At 38.3% G+C, this 20,713-nt stretch overlaps 2 protein-coding genes across 5 annotated transcripts; both read right to left on the minus strand.

Moving 5' to 3' along the window:
* Positions 1-88: 88 nt before the first annotated feature.
* Positions 89-16,221, minus strand: slc18b1 (solute carrier family 18 member B1). 4 transcript variants are annotated; one of them, XM_035415903.1, is made up of 14 exons: positions 16,057-16,221; positions 11,945-12,084; positions 10,421-10,516; positions 10,259-10,332; positions 5,767-5,914; positions 5,012-5,168; positions 4,627-4,763; positions 4,404-4,505; positions 3,485-3,576; positions 3,167-3,262; positions 2,861-2,935; positions 2,160-2,253; positions 1,696-1,745; positions 89-1,381 (listed from the first exon to the last, which is right to left on the minus strand). In XM_035415903.1, exons 1-14 carry the CDS (start codon positions 16,181-16,183, stop codon positions 1,288-1,290), a joined length of 1,482 nt encoding a protein of 493 aa, XP_035271794.1. In that variant the 5' UTR covers positions 16,184-16,221; the 3' UTR covers positions 89-1,287. The 4 variants fall into 4 exon arrangements, with proteins under 4 accessions (XP_035271794.1, XP_035271821.1, XP_035271803.1 ...); XM_035415930.1 differs by lacking the exon at positions 16,057-16,221 and adding an exon at positions 12,540-12,981; XM_035415912.1 differs by lacking the exon at positions 16,057-16,221 and adding an exon at positions 12,467-12,978.
* Positions 14,445-18,332, minus strand: LOC118226364 (myc target protein 1 homolog). Its single transcript, XM_035415942.1, has 2 exons — positions 18,079-18,332; positions 14,445-16,767 (listed from the first exon to the last, which is right to left on the minus strand). Exons 1-2 carry the CDS (start codon positions 18,131-18,133, stop codon positions 16,259-16,261), a joined length of 564 nt encoding a protein of 187 aa, XP_035271833.1. The 5' UTR covers positions 18,134-18,332; the 3' UTR covers positions 14,445-16,258.
* Between the last annotated feature and the right edge of the window lie 2,381 nt (positions 18,333-20,713).

The raw sequence follows: 20,713 nt of genomic DNA on the forward strand, positions 1-20,713 counted from the left end.
TAATTACTAGGCAGCTGAGGTAGGAAGGAAATAGACCAATTATTGTTTTATGAATGAATATATACCAGTTGATAAATCTACGCAGATGTAAAGAAGTCAAACCAGACCATTTATTTAGCAGACAATCATGGGTTAATGATTTAGCACCTGAAATGAAGCGTAAGGCACTATGGTAAACAGCATCCAAGGCATGTAAAGTAGAGGAAGCAGCGTGCATGTAAGTATGTCTCCATAGTCTAAAACCAATAAAAATGTAGCTATCTCTTGATTTTATAACTAAAACAAGATTTATTCCTAAAGTAGAAACCTAACTTCATAAGTTAAAAAAAAAAATTATTCATCTATGTGCAATTTAAAACTAAGCTTATCATCAAGCCAGATCCCAGGGTAGGTATAGCAAGATTCTCTTTCAATGCCTTTATCATCTAGCGTGCTGATTTTCAATTCATCTATGGACTGAGAATGAGACTGAAAATACTAGGCAGTTAGTGTTGCCTGCATTAAGTACCAGCTGTAGATCAAAAAGAGCTGACTCAATATAATTAAAAACATTCTGAAGTATTTGAAAGGCTTGGGCAAGGGTGGGGGCATGGCAATAAATAACTATCATCAGCATATAAGCTAATATTACAGTTTGAGTTGATTAAAGCATGTGAAAGATTATTAATATAAATAGTAAATAACACAGGACCCAGAATGGAGCCTTGGGGGACTCCTTTAGTTACTTCAAGAAAAGAGTATTTATGGCTATCAACACATACACATTAGATTCTATTAGAAAGGTAATTTGTAAATCAGTTTACTTCTGCAGACCCAAAACCAACATAACCTTGATCTATCAATTAAGATGGAATGGTCAACTGTATCAAAGGCTTTAGAAATGTCAATAAAAAGGGCAGCACAGTATTATTATTGCCATCATCCTACTCTTGATCCCTTGGTTCAACAGGACACAAATACATATTAAATAATCAGAGTTTCACTCTGGGCATTGCTGTTAGGTCACATAATGTTAAAACTGAGGAATGCTGATGCAAAACAAAGATAACAAAATAAGTTATTTTATTAAAGTAATTTGTTTCAATCAAACAGGTAGTGTTTAAATCTGACAGGAAAATAAGGCTGTCTTTGCATTTACATTTCAAATTTGCTGATTTGAAAGTGTAAAGCCTTTCAAAAGAATTATGTAACTTATTAAAGTAATTGTTACAAACTGAATGATATGAATAAAATATATAAGAACAAAAAAGTGTAGCAATTGTTCAACTCTTTGCTTGACGGTGTTCCTCACTGGTATTGCGTCTGGACAGAGTATGTTGGACTTTGACCTAAAAGCGGAGCACTTTCTTCTGGGGTTTCACCATCAATTACTCGAGAAGGCCTTGGAATGATACAAAATTTAATATAATTGAATACACGCACTGCTTGCTTCTTAATCTTGTAATCTTCATCTCATGTAAAAGAAACAGTACTGATCAAAGCATTCATAGTATTTGCAATGATAAAAATGTAAGGTGAAAACCTTTCACATTTTCTTAAAAATTTTAAGATCGCACTTAATACAGAAGATTCTTACATTTATAATAATTGAATGCCACATCAGAAGATTTGCAATATAACATTTAAAAAAACATCCACTTTCAAGATGTCTCTTTGTGTGGCTTGGCCTGATGTGTAGAATGCACAAACTCTCACCTGTTTGTCTGGACTCTTTCAGTTATGAAATATATGCCCAAGAGAATGGACTAAGGATGGACAAAAACACAAATTAATATGTTCCAATAAAATGTTTAAGTCACCAAACTATATTCAAATATGCCACTGTAAACAAAAATAACATTCCTGGCATGTTGTCTGTTATCTGTCTTATCTGCCATTATGCCGTCTACTCCCTGATTGCTTTTCATCTATCTACTGTACTTCCTGGCAACTCTACATTTAAGCACTTGTAATTTACTTTTATTTTATAAATCCAAACACATACAGCACATATGTACCAAAGTACAATACTGGTAAAAACATTGGCATCTTCCCTCAACAATACATCCCAGGCCACAAAAAAGACCTAGCTGTAACTTCCCAGGTCTGCCAGTACTAATTCAGCAGTAAATTAGAATTTACTGTAATTTTGTGTCAGAGAAATCGGTCACGTTACTCACAGCGAGAAAGCCAATTACTCCTTCGACGGTAGCGGCCCACTCAAAATTCATAGTCTGCGTCATGAAACCACCGAATGTCGGGCCAAAGAACATCCTTTAAGAGCAGAATTAAGTATGTCTGAACACCATTGAAGGTACTGTATATTATACCCCATTTTGTGAAGCACTCTCCTCCAAAGCACATGATGTTGCCATATGCTTCTTTTCACATCGCAGCCCACAAGCCAGGCTTGCACAGTCATGAGTCAGAGAAAGACGCTTCACGTGCAGCTTTAGCAAGCAGACTGCAGGTACCTGATCAACCAGCGGAGACCACTAAAGATATGATGCAGATTCCGACCAACTGAACCCTACCGAACTACAAGCAATTCTGCATCCCCTTGCAGGGCTACTGGCCACTGTTGGCACATGCTTGGTTGGGATAATGGTCCAGTCTTACAAACTTACAAAATCACCAGATAATAATGAATTCATTGCAGCTTAGTTTTTTTTTGTTTTAAAAAAAATCCCAAACAAGTCATTTTTACTTGTGTTCTCTGGATGAGAATTATTTTTCTACAGTACAAAAATCAAATTAAAAAAACATTTACTTATTAACTACTGACAACTTGACCATGCCATATTTAGAGAATCTACCTTGATCAATAATTAACTTCTTCCTTGGAGACATAGCACAGCAAATTATGAAGATAAAAACCTACCCAATGGACCACACTGCTCCAAACAACCCAGAAACCAATCCTAGCGTGCTTAGGCCTTCCTCAAATCCATTTTCACTGGGATAAAGACAGGAGACATGTTTTCGTTTTTATATATACCTGTATTATCATCTGACTGCATTTATGGTACATCTAAATGTGTAAGAGTGTTGTATTTATTTAGCTGGGCTGTCATGCATATATTTACTTGTGAGTGTAGTGTATATCGTGTGTGAATAGAAGTGACTGTAGTGTGTGCCTGTGAGTGTGTGTGTGTGTGTGTGTGTGTGCACACATATGCATACTCACTATGCACAATTGAGGATCTCTGGGAAGGTGGGTATTCCAGTCATTCCCAGGGAGAAGCCAATGATAGTCAGCATAAATATCAAGAGCCAAAGCTGACTAAAGAGAGAACATACATCTCAAATAACCATTTTTACAAGGTATATGCATATGTCATATTCTATTTTTAGTAAGATAAGAGGGATCAGGACAATTATGAGTGGGTTTAATGTCTCAAGAAATGAAAAGAATACTAGGTTTAATATCTCTATGTCTCCCATATCTAATCAGTCGATGAAGGCATTCTAGGTTTTATGACCAGAGAAATACAAATGTACCTACCTCTGAATGTGAAGAAAGGGGGCGGGGCCCAGTAAACAAAACCCCAAGGCTGTAGCCAAGCCACCCAGAACCATGAGCCATTTCCTAACGGACTTAACATATAAATACACCACCTCAGGAAAACAAATACATTTAGAAAACTTTATCCAACACCCCCCCCACAGGCTACAATGCACACCAGTTCAGAATGTACTGGTCCCAACTGTGATTTGTCAAATTAAACTGTTGATGGGGTATCAAATTGGCTCGTCCCTGCCATTTGGGTGGGCTTATCCAGAAATACAGTATTATTCTGGCCAGGTCAGTATCCATGAGGATAGAGAATAGCCTGGCAAGCAAGGCTACAATATCACCAATGATGGGTAAACCAGACATAAAATATTATCTGGTGGTGAGCTATATAAAGGAGCTTGTTCATTCTGGCAGCCATAATGTTTTAGAATGAGAATTAAATTAGTGTTAGCTAATGTGTCATTTTTAGATTTTTTATACTTTGTATTGTGTTATTGTTTTTTTAAGGCACAGAAACAGCAACTACGTGAATTTCCCTATGCAAGATAATAAAGAATCATGACTGACTGACTGACATTCTAAAATATGAAATATTGAAGAATACAATTTTATTTTTTCTGAGGATACCAGACTTCAGTTTAGGAGCCCCTGTCTTAAAATTATTACATCCCATTTTGAATTATGCTCAATTTATACAAAGCATGACATCAAAAGACTCAGTTCACATATCTTCTGCATGGTTTGACAATACAGAATTTATAATCCTTATGCACAGCTTAGACTGAAGTGCACAATAATAGGTTTACCATTCTTCAGTTCAAAATGTGTGCATTATAGTATGACTTTCAGCAAAACAGTGTAGAAAGAACATAGAAGTTTCTCTCAGCGAACACCTTGCTGTACTTACAGGAAACTTGTCACTGACAACGCCTAGCAAAGGTGATGACAGGCAGTAGGGGAGAGACACCCCAAGCAGCAGGAGTCCCACGTAGCCAGGGGACATACTAAACTATAGACTCGGAAGACAAAGGGAACAATACATTTCCACTTCACACAAAGCATCACGTTTCTACTTCAAGAACCACAGTAACATGCAGTTATATTTTCAGATAAAAATGATGCCACTCTACCTTTTCAGTGGCAAAAATGGACAAAGTTGCATCCAGAAAGCCTAGTCCTGAGCTCAATGTGAAGACCACAAAACAGATGAGAAAAACTTTTGGAAGGGTGAACAGCCTAAAAAAGGAATCCGTAGAGGGTACGGCATCTGAAGCGGAGAATTTTCAAAATGGAATGAATAGATCAAAAACAAATAAATCTATCATGATGTATCAACAATGCAGCATTTATACAACAGTACTATAACAGCGGTATTCAGTGGGGACAAAAAGATGAAAGCTGAGCTGCAAACACAAAAAAAGTGAGCTGGAGCAAATGCTGGCATTGGACAGTGATCAATGATATCCATAGTCTAGGATACTCAGACTCCTGGACAAATGCATGGCAGAAACTCACCAAAGGCTGGTAGCATATACATGTTGAATGGAACCATCAGAAAAAGGACGCAGCCCAAACTTATGAAGGGGAGCTCGTATCCAAACGACTGATATAACATCCCCCCGAAAGGAGGACCCAGTATCAGACCAAGGCCAGTGAAAATCTCCAAACTGCCCTGAAATGAGAACACACGTGTTTGTGCGATGCCAAATCCACTCATCTACAGGTTGATATGTAAAAAATAAGAATTCCTTCCAGAATAAGTATGTTTGCTTATTTAAAAGAGGTGAAAAACTGCATTCAGGCTAAAATGTATGCAAGTCATCAAAAATAGTGGGCAACGAAGACACCCGCACTGAGAAATAATGGCAGCTTGCAAAAAAATTTCAAGGTGAAAAAATAAAGCAAGATTTTCACAGAAAAATATAAAACGAAACAAAATGTTTTTCATTTCATGAAGCATTAAATGAAGTAAAGGTTACATTTTCTGTTCAGAAGATAACATTGTGAGTTAATTTGCTTGCAAAAAATGCCTGAACAATGGGAAAAGAGAGTGTTCAATTCTGTTACTTAATGCTGAGGGCAAAGTGTGTTACAATTATGAATCTTGGTTGATGTATGGAGCAGCGACCTTGCCGTGACTTGCAAACAAGTCCATACATTGTCGTCTTGCAAAACGAAGTAACTACATTTTAATGCCCATACCATTTGTGTGGATTTGGTACTTATCCACATACCATTCTAGCTCTGACACACAGATCAACTATACTTACCAAAACAGTTGCTATATTGTTGGGGAATACTTTTGCTGAAATGGCAAAGGAGGATGTCATAGCAGCTGCAAAGCCAAGAGCATCGATAGACCTTATTATAAAACACAGTGCTACAAATGTTGTTGTCCCAGGAACTTTGTCCAGCAAGCTACAAAATGAAAGTAGAAAAATTAATCAAAGGATTTAGAATAAAATTTGCAAGGATGTACACAATCCATCCAATTTAACAGGCAGCAAGCATCTAGGATGGTTATCAGAAGAAGTGACTGTATTTGTTTGAACTTTTCATGTGCAAAATGAGTGAATGAGGAGTGCTGAATAGATCCAATAATGCACTTCATTTTTTCATATTTTCTTTTATCTCCTCTTTCATATTTGAAGCATATACAGTGCCCTCTATAATTATTGGCACCCTCAATTAATATGAACAAAACAATGAATAAAATTCACTTTATTTTCTATACTCAGCAATCGAGAAAATCATATAATTGTACTGTGATATCATTGCTCAGAGAAAAAATAATGCAAACTTGTGTTTATTCTGAAAACCTGTGGCCCAAGGCCTATAACTGAGTTTTCAATGGGGTTTGGGTCAGGGGACTGGAACGGCAATTAAAAAAGCTTAATTCTGGGGACAGTTAATCATTTTTTGTGGATTCAGAGGAATTCAAAGGATCATTGTCCTGTTGGAAGATCCAACCATGACCCAGTTTTAGCCTCTTGGCAGAGGTAGACAGATTTTGTTCTAAAAATCTAATGCCATTTTATGAAGTCCACGATGCCGTGGATCCTAACAAAGTTCCCAGGGCCTTTGGAAGCAAAACAGCCTCACAAAATCAGACAACCACCACAGAGGAGATTAGGTTATTTTCTGAATGACCACTCCTCCTTTTACACCAAACCCACCTCTTGTTTTTATGGGCAAAATGCTATTTTTGCCTCATCTGTCTATGAAACCAGGTTCAAAATAAATGGATGTTGACTTGAACTAGGATAGACCTGCTGGAGATGTGAATTGATCAAAAGTCACTTTTCCACTGCATGGTACCGGCTGAACTCGACTGGACTGTACTCGACTTTTTTGGTTTTCTATTGGGCAAAAGTTGTGGATAGTACCTGATGCCTGCTACTTTTTTTGGTATCACCTCCGTTGAGGTTCCAAGCGAGCTGGGGCGATACCAAAAGGTGATGAGAAAACCAGTGGCGGCTGGTGATAAAATTTTTTAGGGGGGCGCAGTTTTTGGGGGGAACAACAAACTGAAGCAGCACTTCATAGCTCAGCAAATAAAATAAAATAAAATAAAATAAAATAAATAAATCTAAAAACAACACAACACACTGTAATGTTGCCTAAACACTGGCCAGTAGCACTACTTGAACATATTTTGTCCTCCTTAATAATATAAAATAATATGTACAGATGACAATATGCCCATTTCCCCTAGGCTACATCACCTGAAGTTACCAACAGGCAACAGCTCAATTTCTAAATATGGAACTACTGAAGTAATTTTTACTCCCACTGTTACATTCTATGAAGTCATAAAAAGAGTAGGAAAATATTAGCTAACTCCAAGGTCATTTATAGAGCCTTCTGCTGTCATCTGCTGGAAAAAATGTGAATATGTGAATGCTGAAGTTTAAAGGAGGCAACAAAATTCACCAACCCATGGAATATCCCGGGATTATCGGAGCTCTCACTCTCATCGTGGCCACGCAAAACCAACTCAAAGGCTCCACAAAATTTCACACAGTCTATTATTCTGGACAGGATGTGTCGATTTTGTCATCTCTTCGTTGTGCCTTCTAATGCCAATCCTGTAGCCTTCATCTAGCTGTTCAGCAATGCTAAGCCTGCCAAAAAAATTTAGTCTTATACTATTGTCTTGACGGCTGCGGCTACTTTCGTGCCGTTTGCATTTTTCAGAAAGATGTTATAGGTCTTGTACCCCCATCGTTGTCCACAACGCTTCGGTGCCGAAATAGCAAACAGGGAACGCAATAAAAGGCATAACTCACACCACATCCAGCTAGCCAACTCCGTTTGTCATAACAAGAGTGGGAGAAGCCCCGGGTGTAGGCTTGTCCTCGATCACTTGCCTGCTGCCGAACTTGTAAATTGGGTCGGTCTGGTCCAAGATCCTTTATCCTCTTTTTTTCTTCCAGTGAACACCTTGTGAAAGGGCGTTTTTGTAAAGAAATAACCAAATTTATTGATTTCCTACTTCTACTTGAAGTTGCCATCTCCTGAAAGTACCGGTCAGCTAGCTAAGGAGCAGGAGTGACAGTCACGCATCCGTAGTTATATTAATGGCGAGCGTGAACATGAAAGATAGCGTCGAGAATTGTCCAATCACATTAGATCAAAAAACATAAAAACAATACCAATTCGCTGCCAATAAAAAAAGGAGTGTCTGGGGCGCAGAGAGACACCTGAACATTGTGGCATAATGTATTTTATATTTAACACAAAAGTGATTCAGTGGTGAAATAGGCGTGTATAAATGTAATAAACTTGACTCACAATCCTTATAGTGCTGTTTTGGATTAATTTCCTGTGTGTGTGTGCGTGTGTGCGCGCGCTAGCGCTGCGGACTGCGCTACCTGTCTTATCTCTCTGCTGTGGGGCAGCGGACCACTCTGCCCCATCGTTGCTAGGGGAACAACGTGAGCTTGATCTGCGTTGGCAAGGAAAACCTCCTGCAAATTATGTTGAGCGGAGGGGCAGAAACATTTCTGCCCCTACAAATTCTGCCTAGCAACAGGTGAGCCACCTGAGGTGGCGAAGAAATAATAAACGTAACCGTTAATTGGTTAGTGTACGTCTATCGCTAATGCTAGAGTGAGAGCACCTATTATCTTTGACAGACAAGAAAATGTAAATAGATTTGAACTATATATGAAATAGGCGAAATATCGGTAACAACCTGTACCTAGTTATGTAGGAAAAAATATCCTTGTTATCCTTCAGTGGTTATTTTTTCAGTACTTTCGTGATTTTTTTTTTGTGCCGGCAAATAAGTCAGACGTGGTCCAGCGCTAGCTATGGGGACGTGTATCGACTACCCCATATAAATGAATGGAACTCGACAAAAATTTGCTAATATGATATGAGAAAGGGTGGTAGCTATCAGCATGTCTAGGAATCCGTACATATTCACTGTTGTAACCCAAGTTGCAGGATGCAAAATAGCTGTTAGGAAAGCAGTTTGAAATTATGAAGCAACCTCTGCGCCATTGCATTTAATGGGTCGTGATGAGATAATTCCAAGCGTGTTGCTTATTATGTGTATTTTTACAGGACTTACATTTTAATAGGTAACGATGTCCAGTTCTCTCTAAAAAATACAAAGTAAATACACTAGCAGTTAGGGTGGTCGATAATAGGTGCTCTCACTCTAGCTAGCTAAAGTTTTCAATTTCAAGTTAAGTGTGATTTTATTTTAATTTTTGAAGTTTATTAAGTTCAAGTTTGAACAAGTCTTTATTTTATTATTCAGTTTGTAAATCGTTCTGCTCCCTAGCACTTACAGTGCAGCCCATATAATAGAATAGGGCTACCGTAGACTAATTGGCTACCTTTATTTTTTGTGATAGTGATGTCATACAAAACTGCTCCACCAGAAATGCCATGCTAAAATCGCCACTGGTTTGACTTACTGTAATTTAATGACCTAGCCTATGCTAACTGTGTGAACTGAACTTTGTGTGTTCATGGCTATGAATAACTGTTAGATAATGCGTACTGTACCTTATCGGACCTGTGTTTTGTAATTGTTACAATAGCCTTCGGTATGCACTTATTGTACGCCGCTTTGAATAAAAGCATTTATTTGTGTTCTCTGACCTTCCCCATGTTGATGGATGACTAAATTAGTTTTGAATGTGTGTCACTTGGTATTTATACCTCAACTGAAACAGAAAGACATGGATAGCCACTTAAAGTAAATGGGAACATGCTATTAGATTTTGTTCATAAAAATTTCTAAGAGTGCCAATAATTGTGATACATGTTTTTGAGGGGGGAATATACAGTAGGGAAGACCACTTTTCCAATCATAATAGAACTGTAGAAATGTTTGACTAGAATTTTGGATTTTGATTCAATATAATGAATGTGTTCAGAGTTAAGCATATGACAAATGCCAATTTGGACAGTATTATTTGTGTTTTCAGGATTTTGATACCTATGAACAGTACAGTTATGTGTCCTTACTCAGACCTTTCCTATAGCAGTATGATAGTAGTGATAAGAATTCTTAAAGCAGGAAACAGTCTAAGATTATTAAACAATATTACTGTAATGCACTCTGTCCTTAACTCTGAGAAACAGATTAAAGGCAATATTGCACATTCATAATGTGTGTGCTTGCTGTGGTTTGTTTAAATGTCAGCAACCAAAAAACAGCATTATCTGAGACACAGAAAGCTCAAAAATTTACAGTCAGCCTGTGAGGACTTAAATCTCTGAGAGAAACAACTCCAAACTTACCCAAACAGAATAGTGCACACTGATGACACAAACAGACCTGAAACTAGCATGAATTTTGCACCAATCTGAACAATCTGAAAAGACATGAAACCACAATTGTGATAAAATGCACAACACAAAAGCATTCTGCACTGTCTGGAAACATCCCAGGGTGGCACTTACATATTTACCCAGTATTAAAGATCCCATCAAATTGCACAAGGCATAGCACCCAAAAATGAGGCCAATAACAGTTTGACTGGCCCCTTTCTTCTTTGCCTGGATCAGAAACAAACACTCCTGTCACTTTCAATGTATTCAGACAAAGAGACAAAGTTATAAACAGAAAGGACAGGACATTCAAATGAGGATCACCTTAGTGATGTCCTGCTTTAATATTGACCTTGAGAGGGGGCAAATGATTTATTAAATGTTTACAAGAATCTGAATGGCATTTCAGAGATGCTGTTAAACTCAACAATGCAGGCACAATTATTCTTTATTATTTTATTTTTTATTTATTTTTGAGGGGGTGGGGATGGATGGGTACAGAATTATATCTGTTTTACTAAGTAAGTGAGACAAGATGTCTAGAAGAAGAAAAGGCACAAAAATAAATTATAATATAAATAAACAAACAAAATAAATCCTGCATTTAATTGTGTTCTGCAAAACATGACAAGATGGAAAAGTCGGAAAACCCCTCATGAGCAAGGAATAACTATCCAGTAAGAAATACGGATGGGTGCGAGTAATGGATTGATGATTACTTGTCCGATATGTGCCTACTCTATCTTTTTTTTCCTCATAAAGGCTATGTATGTAGATGTCGGAACTTGGCTCCATTTATTAATTTATCACACAGTATAACTAGACTACCCACTCTATACAGTCATTTGTGGACATTAAGCTGACACTGTTGCAAGTATGATATAACTGATGGCTTACATGTTCTCACATTATTTTATTATATTATATATATCGAGTCACATCGATGGGCATTAGGCCTAATTTAGTACGGTGATTATCTTATTCAGGCGCTACTTTTTAGCCGGGCATCAATGTAAAAATAATGCACACGTCTTCAGCCCAGCCATTTTATATTTGTTTTGTGGGCTCACAACAGTTAAGAATAAAATTCTTCATATCATATCTGACATTGACTGTGTTTACTGACACAATAGGATAAGCATTAAGACTTTATTACGATGGGAAAACTTGGGTCTTGATGTGCGCGCATGCATTTTCTATGCAACGAGTGGTGCCGCCAAGACCCGTTTAAAAATAGATTCTTCCCCATGCTAGGAATCGATTTGGAATCGAGCACATTATATATATCATTGACCTGTGAAATAATTTTAAATCATCATCCCTAGTAAGCATGTAGGAATTGATATAGGCGACTGTAGGCGCAGTGTAAGCCTTCAACCAGAAGGAATCCTGTCATTTTATCAAACATCGTGCGCATGCACTTCACGTGTGCCTCAACACTCCTGCGCTTAATCAAGTCGCTGTCCCAAGGATCTTCCCTATCCAATACACGTGGTTCCGACAACAACGACCTCATTGAAACAGCTCCAAAGCAAAACAGAGTAGTATTGTTCTATAATTGACATGTAGCCCAATAAGCCGCTTAACTATTTCGCCAGTTTAAAAAAGAACGTACATTCATAATTAGGTAAATTAAACTTTTATATTTCAAATTACCTCATAGGGGAAAAATGGTCCCAGTATGGAGTAACATATCATTGAACTGAAATTTACAGATGCAACTGATATCAGTGTGAGGACCTGTTGTCTTGACATCCTCGGGGTTACTGTAGGGGTTTCCTCTAGCGCATTGCTATCTGTAGAATTGCAACAAAAAAGAAACATATCAGGCTACAGTGAAACGGACATCAACGAAACAGCACAAAAGTTGCGATATTAACATGCCTATTCACTCGTAGTCTAAACATACTTGGGGGGGGGGGGGGGGGGGGGGGGGGTAGCACTTTTCAGGTCCTAATCACGAGTTTATAACTCCATGTACAGAATAGCACCCATCCGTTGAACCCTGCCACTCGGGTAACTGTTTATAACTACACTAATGCGATACCCCAAAATATCCCAATAGATTAATTTATCACGTTTATGCTGCTGTTCATTAGCCTAGTCGACTCAATATAAGATATTAACCTACACAAAACTGTTGATAAATAAGTTAATTACGTGTGGATGTTTACCAACCTGTTCCCCGAACACCGTTTGGTTCCATGTTTATATGGTAATAAAAGCTACTTGAGGTTTTCTCTGCCTTCACCTGAAATAACGTCCTTGCCGGTGGCATGCGTAAACTTGTTTTCGGATTCGTCGTGTCATCTCATTTGTTTACGACCAATTTCTCATTCGTTGAAGGTTGTATTATATCCGGTTTGTTACCAAAATTATTGGTACAATTGCGCATCTCATTTTTACAAAAGCTCAAGCAGCTGACAGACGGTTGCAACTGGTGGTTAGCTTTTCAATGTAATTGAAGCCATTCAAATATCCGGAACTAATCGCTCATATATGGCTAGTTAACCGACAAAAACTAAAGCAAAATGATGGGTTATGGTTTCAGTTCAGAAATAAATTAAGGCAATATGCATATTGCCTGCCTGCATGACCGTGGAGTTTTCTTCATGCAGTCCGTGTGCCCCTTTAACTTGCTCCTTAACCCTTCCAAAATATTACACGTGCTTAAAGGAGCAGTTGGCTAAGATGCGCGTTTGCTTCCCGGTTCAATTCATTTATTAGCGCAACATTTAAGAGATCTTTCCAGCCATTGTGGCTCGTCATCAAATTTAACAACCAAATTTAACAACCAAAATGCTCTGATGTGCCTATCTGGATAAAACGGGTGGGATAACCACACCCTCTGTGCCTGGACAAAGTACACAAGATATCAGTCGTGCAATTCAGCTCAGTGTTACACCAGTGTAACATTACCTGTGAACAGACTAATGTTAATACTAACTGATTTTTATTGATTTAATCTATTGAACTGAACTAGATTATCTGATAACATATTTGATGGATATTTCTGCCTAGAAAGACCAATATTACAGTGAGCGTAGGAGTGAGGGGGTAAGAGCAACACTTCCAATTGCCCATGGTTTTTGGACCTACTCAGTTTTTACTGTCATTAAAATGGACAGCCATGGCAAAAATGCATGCACTATTTGACACTACATGTCTCACAAAAAAAATGAGAAATGAAACAAAGGTTCTTACAGAGCCCCTAAAGCACTAATTGTGTTCTGCCATGGTTAGCTGATGTGTTTTTGGGGGGTCATATAGCCTAATGAACATTATTAAGGTTGAGTGTTTGACATGGAAGTGGCAGGTACCACAAATTCCACGAATTTCCCCATCTTTTGCCATTTCTTCTATTTCCTCATTTTGTTTGCTTTTCATGATTTTTCAGCAGTTTTGGATGTCAAGTGTCAACCTTAACTTAGCCTACAGTGTTATTCGTAGGCTAGAGATCCACACAAAGTGTGACAATGTATACTCAAAAGTGTTGATGCCCAGCGCTCCTTCCCCTGTTACAGTAGCATCAGTGGCAACAGATCAAAGTAGTATTGTACCGTATCAAAGCTCACCAAAGCTCAAAGATCAAACCTTGCAATGTACGACCTACTGTACCAAAACAGACTTTAAAGAAATGAAAATGTTTTATTTTAGTGATTTGAGCGTGCTCAATTTCTAATCTTCTGTTAAATTAAATGCAAATAAAGCATGCTCTTTTTTTCGTGATGAATTGAATTAAGTGATGAAATGTCCAAGCCTATCAATGTGCGATTCTGCTCATAGGGTGTTCCTAGGAGCCGTCAACTGCCTTTTGATTTATTTTTTATTTCATTACTGTTGCTACTGTTGTGCATGTTATTTTCCCACTGCTGCGCATGGGATCTATTAATTAATTTAATAAATTAACATTATTATTATTTTAAAAAACGATTTCTTCTATTTTACCAATATTTTTAACAACTTTGCCATGACTGCTCCAGCCTTCAGCCATTTTCTGTGACAAACACCCAGCCTTAATCATGATCACTGTTATTTTCTGTGTCTTGAACGGTCCCAAACTCTGCACTAAAGATGACAGGTGAAAATACTTGTAAAATATAAGCAGCAATTTAATTTAGCTGAGATAAAGCAAAGAGCAGACAGGAGGGCAAAATGCAATTGTAATTTTTAATCTGGCTTTATTAAGACTTTAGGACATGTACAAGAAATGGATTTAAAACTATGTTACATTTTCTGTACAATTTTATGCACTTGAGGCCACGTGAGGAGGTAAAATAGACTTACACTTACACCTCCATGCAAACGAATCATTTTCTATATTGCAAATCCAATGTTGTGCTGCTTCATTCAGGGTTGGAGGCTACTGCACTAGGTACTGAACATCTCACCAGCCACTAAAACGATTGTTTCCTGTACTCTTACAAAGCTGTGCCCAAACACTGAATTGAACCTGTAACCTCCAACATACAGACCCATAACCACTCTGCAACACTGTCACCCAGACAAAGTGGCAAACAATCAGTACAATCATACAATCATAAATAAAATGCACTAAAACATCATTCAATTATAAAGCTGAAACTGCTGAACACCGTTGATGGTCCATTTACACCACATATTTCCCCAAGCTATGCTGTTTGGACACAGTTCTCTTTTTTTACTGCCACAATTTGCTGCTCTACTTTATTCAACATTCATGGAGCAATCCACTTTCAATTGTATCGTTGTCATGTTACATTTCCTGTTTCCTGAAGAAGATTTTTAAAAAACAGCACAGCGTGGATCTGCGGGACTGCTAATGTGAGAATCTGGAGTTTGAGAAAGTTAAGAAGAGCACATATGTGGCAATGAACACAAACCACACAGTCAGTGGGCTGCCATTACAGACATCGTGCTCATGAATCATTTAAAAAATAAATAATGAGCTACTGCTAGGGCTGGTTCGTTTAGATATGAACTTGTATTTTGCTTTAACCTTCAAATGTCTTTAAATGCAACTATATTCCAGTTTCGATGATGAGGTTAATGAATTTTTCAAATGGCTGATGTTTCAGAAACTGCCATTTTGGTGTAATACATTAGATGTCATATAAAGGGGGAAAAAAATCAACATCATGATGCTAGTTGTCATTCTATATCAGCTCCTAAATATTATTCCAGTTTTGCACTTTTTATGTTCTAGAAATTATCCTAACCATTTCATGATTTTTATAATGTAGGCCTAGAAAAACTTTCCCTTGCTGTTGATACAAATATTGTATCTATTTTCTTTCCAGCTGCTAGTTCTTTAAAGCTAACCAAGACCTTTTTCTAGTGTGTTTTTGTGTGTGTGTGTGTATACGTGTTTGTGGGTATTTAAGAGACAGTAAGGTGTGAGATCAGAAGAAAATATTAATATCCTAGCATCCATTCCTTTCTTTTATAAGTGAAATTTGTGAAAGGACACTATTATTCATTTAACTGTACTGTCTTACTTCTCCCAATGTTGCACTTTTTTCCAAAACTTTTCAAAGTGCGTTATTTTCATGCTTGCAAATATATAAAAATGTATAAAGTGCAAGAAAATGGGGGATTTTTTTCATTGATTCTTCAGAAGTAGAATCTTGAGTGTTTGCAAGAAATACATTGATACCAATTTGCTTGCGGGGCCTTTGAATGCATTCCCAATTTTGGGCTTGATATAATCTGAGGCTGCATAGGATTCCTCTCCAGAATGCTAACTTTACAGTGAACACATGCCCAAAAGATAAGTACATTAATTTCACCTGCGTTTCCAGTCCAGTTATAGCTTGTTGCCAGTAGGGACGGAAAGGGCCAGCTGGAGTTTCCAAAGTCACAAGAAAAGGAGGCAGAGAAGGAACCTGGTCTCGCCACTGTGGGGCCACCTCTCATTGAAGCTGCTAAGACGTGCCCAGCGGACAAGATGAAAGCTCTGCTGTAGTTGCCAAGTCTCTACTCTGTTGCTGCTCAGTCTCTGCTCCCCATGATCCTCACCTGAGGCACAGCGCACGCCTCCTCGAAGGCCAGAAGAACGCTTTCGTAGGGGGGCGGGGGCGTCTGCACTGCTCGCGGGCCCCTTGGTGGGTCACGGTCGGACCGGAAGGAGGACAGCCGCACCGGGGGCACTCTAGCCGGAGCGGGCGCAGTAGCGGTGGGGCTCGCAGCGGGGGCACCGTCGTCACCCTCTGCCTGGTCGATCGCTAGCGGCGGGTGGTAGGGGGTGGCCCGGAAAAGGGGTTTGTGACCTGGGGATTCTGACGGATCCAGTGACGACTCGCGATAGAAGCCGAAGGCACCACTGTGGCGGAAGAGTCCAAAGCGGTTGTGAGGGGGGCTGCTGGTGGAGGAGGCGCGGCTCCGTCTGGTGATTCGGGCTGAGGCCCTTCGTCTCGAAAGCCAGGTCAGGAAGATGTAGATCAGGGCTCCCATCAGGAGTCCCACCAGCATGGACAAGCAAAAAGCCAGGATCAAGCTGTCTGGAAAATTAGACAGGGTTCATTTGACCTGTGCACTGCTCTCAACCAATAAGAATATAGATATTACTCCAATGGTGGGTATTAGTTAATCCTGCAGTGTACCTATGTAGCATGCTCAAACGTGTTCATTTTGAATGTCAAATTATATATGGAAGAGCCATGAGAAATACACAAAGTGATGAAAAACAGGGCAATAACCTAAAACGAAAGGCAAAACTGAGATTTTGTTGAAATGTGATGCTCAGAAGAATATCAGGTGCAAATTAATCTGTAATGAAAATGTTGATCACAAGATGCTTGTCTCATAGTTTACACTTTTATCACACATAAAAATTAAAATATCTTTTTGAACATCATGATCATAACCATGGTTTAATCCACATTTCACCATTACTTAATCTCACAATTAAACACAAGGGTTTTTATTCTCTTTAAACATTTTGGGAAATACAGCAATCACCAAAATGAACTTATTTTGTAATAAAAACACTTGCAATTAATAATAATAATTAATAATTAACAAGAAATGTCAAATGGATCTTGGCCTTTTTTACATCAAGACCTTGCATGCCTTTCTTATAGTTTATTATTTTAAACTTATCATTCACAGAAATCAAGAGCAGACACGATGGAAGTATTAATGAACATTAGTATTACAGTGATTTGAAGTTCTCTCCAGGTATAAAAAAGTCTAAATTAATTTAATGATACGTTTTTTCTAAACATTCATTTATAAAAGTGCAAATAGAAAATGAACATCATAATATAGTGACTGTAATGTCAATCTGCTATATGTTCATATTTAACACAAGCAAAAAGGTACAACCACAAGGATCACAAGCATAAAGTTACAGAGTGGACCAACTGACATCTCAAATGACCAAACTCTTGCATTTTTGCTTGGTAGAATGTTTTCCCCCAAAATATATTGTTATGTTTCATTGAATCAAAATCAAATCTTACTACCTACTGGATTTACTCCATAAATCATACTGTTTGTTTTTCAAGTCCATCCAATTACTTTGATTAATTATTATGTTTTTCTGTGTCATCGTGATTCTGTGATCAACCATATGTATTTAACTTTGTCAACTAATATCACTTGTGAAGACCTTACTCTAGGAAAGACATTGAAATTATTTGTTTACCTAAAATTTATTGGGAGCTTTATAGAAGTACCATTTATTTAACTTGTGTTGAAACTAATCTGGTATAGCATAATCACTTTTTGGAGAAAGTTGAAGAATGATAATGGAAAAAAGACACTGCCAAATTAAACATGAAAGCAAAAACACCACCAGAGACTCTTACCTAAGTCATACGTTTTGAGAATATCCAAAATGAAGCTTGTCTTTTCCTCCGCCATAACACCCCCACAGAAATTACATGGACACCAACAGAGGAATCCTTCACATCAGGATGACTCCGGTTACCAGTGAACGCAGAAAGAACTGGGACTCGTTCCACGGTGGGTGGTGGGGTTAATTTTTGGGCAAAAAAATCTCACTGTTGCCTTTCCTGCTTTTCTGCTTAAAATTAGCAAGTGCGCCTTATCAGTGTGGGACAGGATTTCTGGGAAGTGTTATGGCTTCCTCCTCCATCATTTCCTCTGATTGACGTAATAAAGAACAATGGTGATTCGCCCCCCGTCCGCCACTGCAGGCTCCGTGGCCCGCTGATGCTTTGAGGAAGACAAGCATGTTTCGTCTTCCTTTTTCTCACGCACGGATTGCATAGACAACTAAGTGTCAGGAGGCTACTGTTGATTTTCCAATGAGACTGAAGGAAACTGAATCTACACTCATAAAGTGATGCGCTACTTATCCTTTTTTTCAGCAAGGCTGAAAAACAAATCTGAAACATATAACGTTATATTGCAGTGTCCATTTTGGCTGTAAGTTGCAGTTATTGGAATACATTTTTAATCTCTCTCTACAAGCTGAAACAGTTCTTTGGTCTTCCAGTGTAAACATTGTGAGAGATAAGAGAACAGAGAGAAGTATACCCTGGCATATGGTGTGTAAAAAATCCATGCATTCACTGTAGCTTCCTTGAATTGGTGCTCTGTAAAATCTGAATTTTCAGAGCACCAAGAAGAACTGAATTCAAGAATTCCAGCCACTCTTAGAGACAAATTAAGATAAAGAATATTTTTATTGTTAAAAAATCTAACTTTTTTTGGATGGAAGCCTTCATCAGGGCAATGCTCAGAAAGGCAGACCATAACAAAAAATTTAAAAACTAAGACTTATATTTTATATTTAAAGATAGACCTATATTTCTTTCCAAGATTTGCTACAAGACTTTTATAATCTTTGCTGCTTTGAAACCAATTCAATAGTACTCAGTTGACTGAAGTGGCTGATCCTTTTAAGGATGTGTGCTATGTTATATTTCAGTGTTTCATAAACACTTTGAATGCCATGTGCTTACTGAAAACCTCGAACATCTTCACAAGGAAATGAAATAGTTCACCTCAGGAGAAAGAATCACTTCCTCTGATTGAAAGAGACACGAACAGCCTAAAGAAATAAAAACAAAACAAAAATCTGGTTGTGAAAGAGCATTATACTGCAGCACAGTAAGATCTGCCACCAGATGGCGATAGTGTCCATTGCCAGGTGGCTCAGATTGGCTTTTTATTTACTGTGTTGAGATATGAGCACAAGTATTGGCAATATAGTGACATGGTTCTTTGTACATACTTTTACACGCACGCACACAAACACACAATATATATGTGTCACCCCTGGGAGGGAGTTTCGGGAAACACCGTTGGCTGCCGCATAGAGAGAAACAGAGAGAGCGCTCACCCACACAAAACACAAAATCAAATAAACAAAAATGTTCACCGTCGTCCCTCACGGGTTCCAGATGAAAACAATAAACTAAAACAACAAATTAAAATAGCAAAGACAAAAGAAAGTAAAACAGAGCGACAACTATTTCAGTGGTCCGCTTTCCAGCAGGCCAGCTCCTCCTACTTTTCCGTGGCTGTTCACTTTATCTGTCTTGTGTGCTCAGATAAACAAAACTGAAACCAAAATGAAATGAAAATCATAAGCGTGCTCTTGGTGTGAGCTCCCGGTCTTGCCCCCAAGCTGTGGAGAGCAACACACCTTTAAGCTCCTGGGCTGATTAGTTAACACAACCCAGGTATGTGTGCTCTCTCCACCAGCCGGCGCAGCCGAGACAAATCTGCTGCTTCAGTGGGCCAAATGCTACAATATTATATTTTTAGTTAAAAACCTCTGCAGGGAACAATTAAACATCACATATTTCGGTAAATTCTAATCCACAATTAGTTTTGTTTGTTGAATTTGCACTTCCTTGTAGAACCCAGAAATATTCTTGCGTGTTTGAGATCGCCCCACATATTTTCAATAATATTCAAGTCTGTTGACTATGAAGGCCATTCCATAACCTTAATCTCTCATTCCTTTAAGTAATTAATGGTTTGTTTTGAAGTGTGTTTTGGATCAATGGCTTGTTGAAATACACAAACTCTTTTTGTCATCAATTTATTCACAGACCTTCAGACATTAGCTTCTAGGATTTGTTGATATTTAGTTGAATCAGTTCTTCCTTTCACCGGCACAGTATTTCCTGTGTCACTGGCAACCACACTACCCCAAAGCATAATACATCCACCCCCATGCTTAACGCTTGGCAAAGTGTTATTTCCTTCAAATGCAAACCCGTTTTTCTCAAATATGTATTTTTTGATTGTGGCCCAAGAGTACAATCTTTTGTTCATCACTCCAAAGCACTTTGTTACAAATTAATCTCTGGCTTAAAACCCCAAAAGTAAAGTCCAACGCGCTTCAGCCAAGTTTCCAATGGAAAGGTAGTTTTCAGGTGCTTGACAGTAGAGGACAATATACACTCACTGGCCACTTCATTAGGTACACCTGTTCAACTGCAAACTGTACCCGATAACGCAGAT

Source organism: Anguilla anguilla, chromosome 1 (genome assembly GCF_013347855.1).
Source record: "Anguilla anguilla isolate fAngAng1 chromosome 1, fAngAng1.pri, whole genome shotgun sequence".
Lineage (NCBI taxonomy): Eukaryota > Metazoa > Chordata > Actinopteri > Anguilliformes > Anguillidae > Anguilla > Anguilla anguilla.

Excerpts from the sequence above, each read along its gene's own strand:
- slc18b1 (XM_035415903.1), bottom strand. The coding sequence starts at position 16,183 with ATGAGAGGTGGCCCCACAGTGGCGAGACCAGGTTCCTTCTCTGCCTCC. Across the intron at positions 12,085-16,056 it reads TAACTGGACTGGAAACGCAG|ATAGCAATGCGCTAGAGGAA; the intron begins GTGAAATTAATG and ends GCAATTCTACAG. Across the intron at positions 4,764-5,011 it reads GTATATGCTACCAGCCTTTG|ATGCCGTACCCTCTACGGAT; the intron begins GTGAGTTTCTGC and ends TCTCCGCTTCAG.
- LOC118226364 (XM_035415942.1), bottom strand. The coding sequence starts at position 18,133 with ATGGCGGAGGAAAAGACAAGCTTCATTTTGGATATTCTCAAAACGTAT. Across the intron at positions 16,768-18,078 it reads TCTCAAAACGTATGACTTAG|ACAGCTTGATCCTGGCTTTT; the intron begins GTAAGAGTCTCT and ends CTAATTTTCCAG.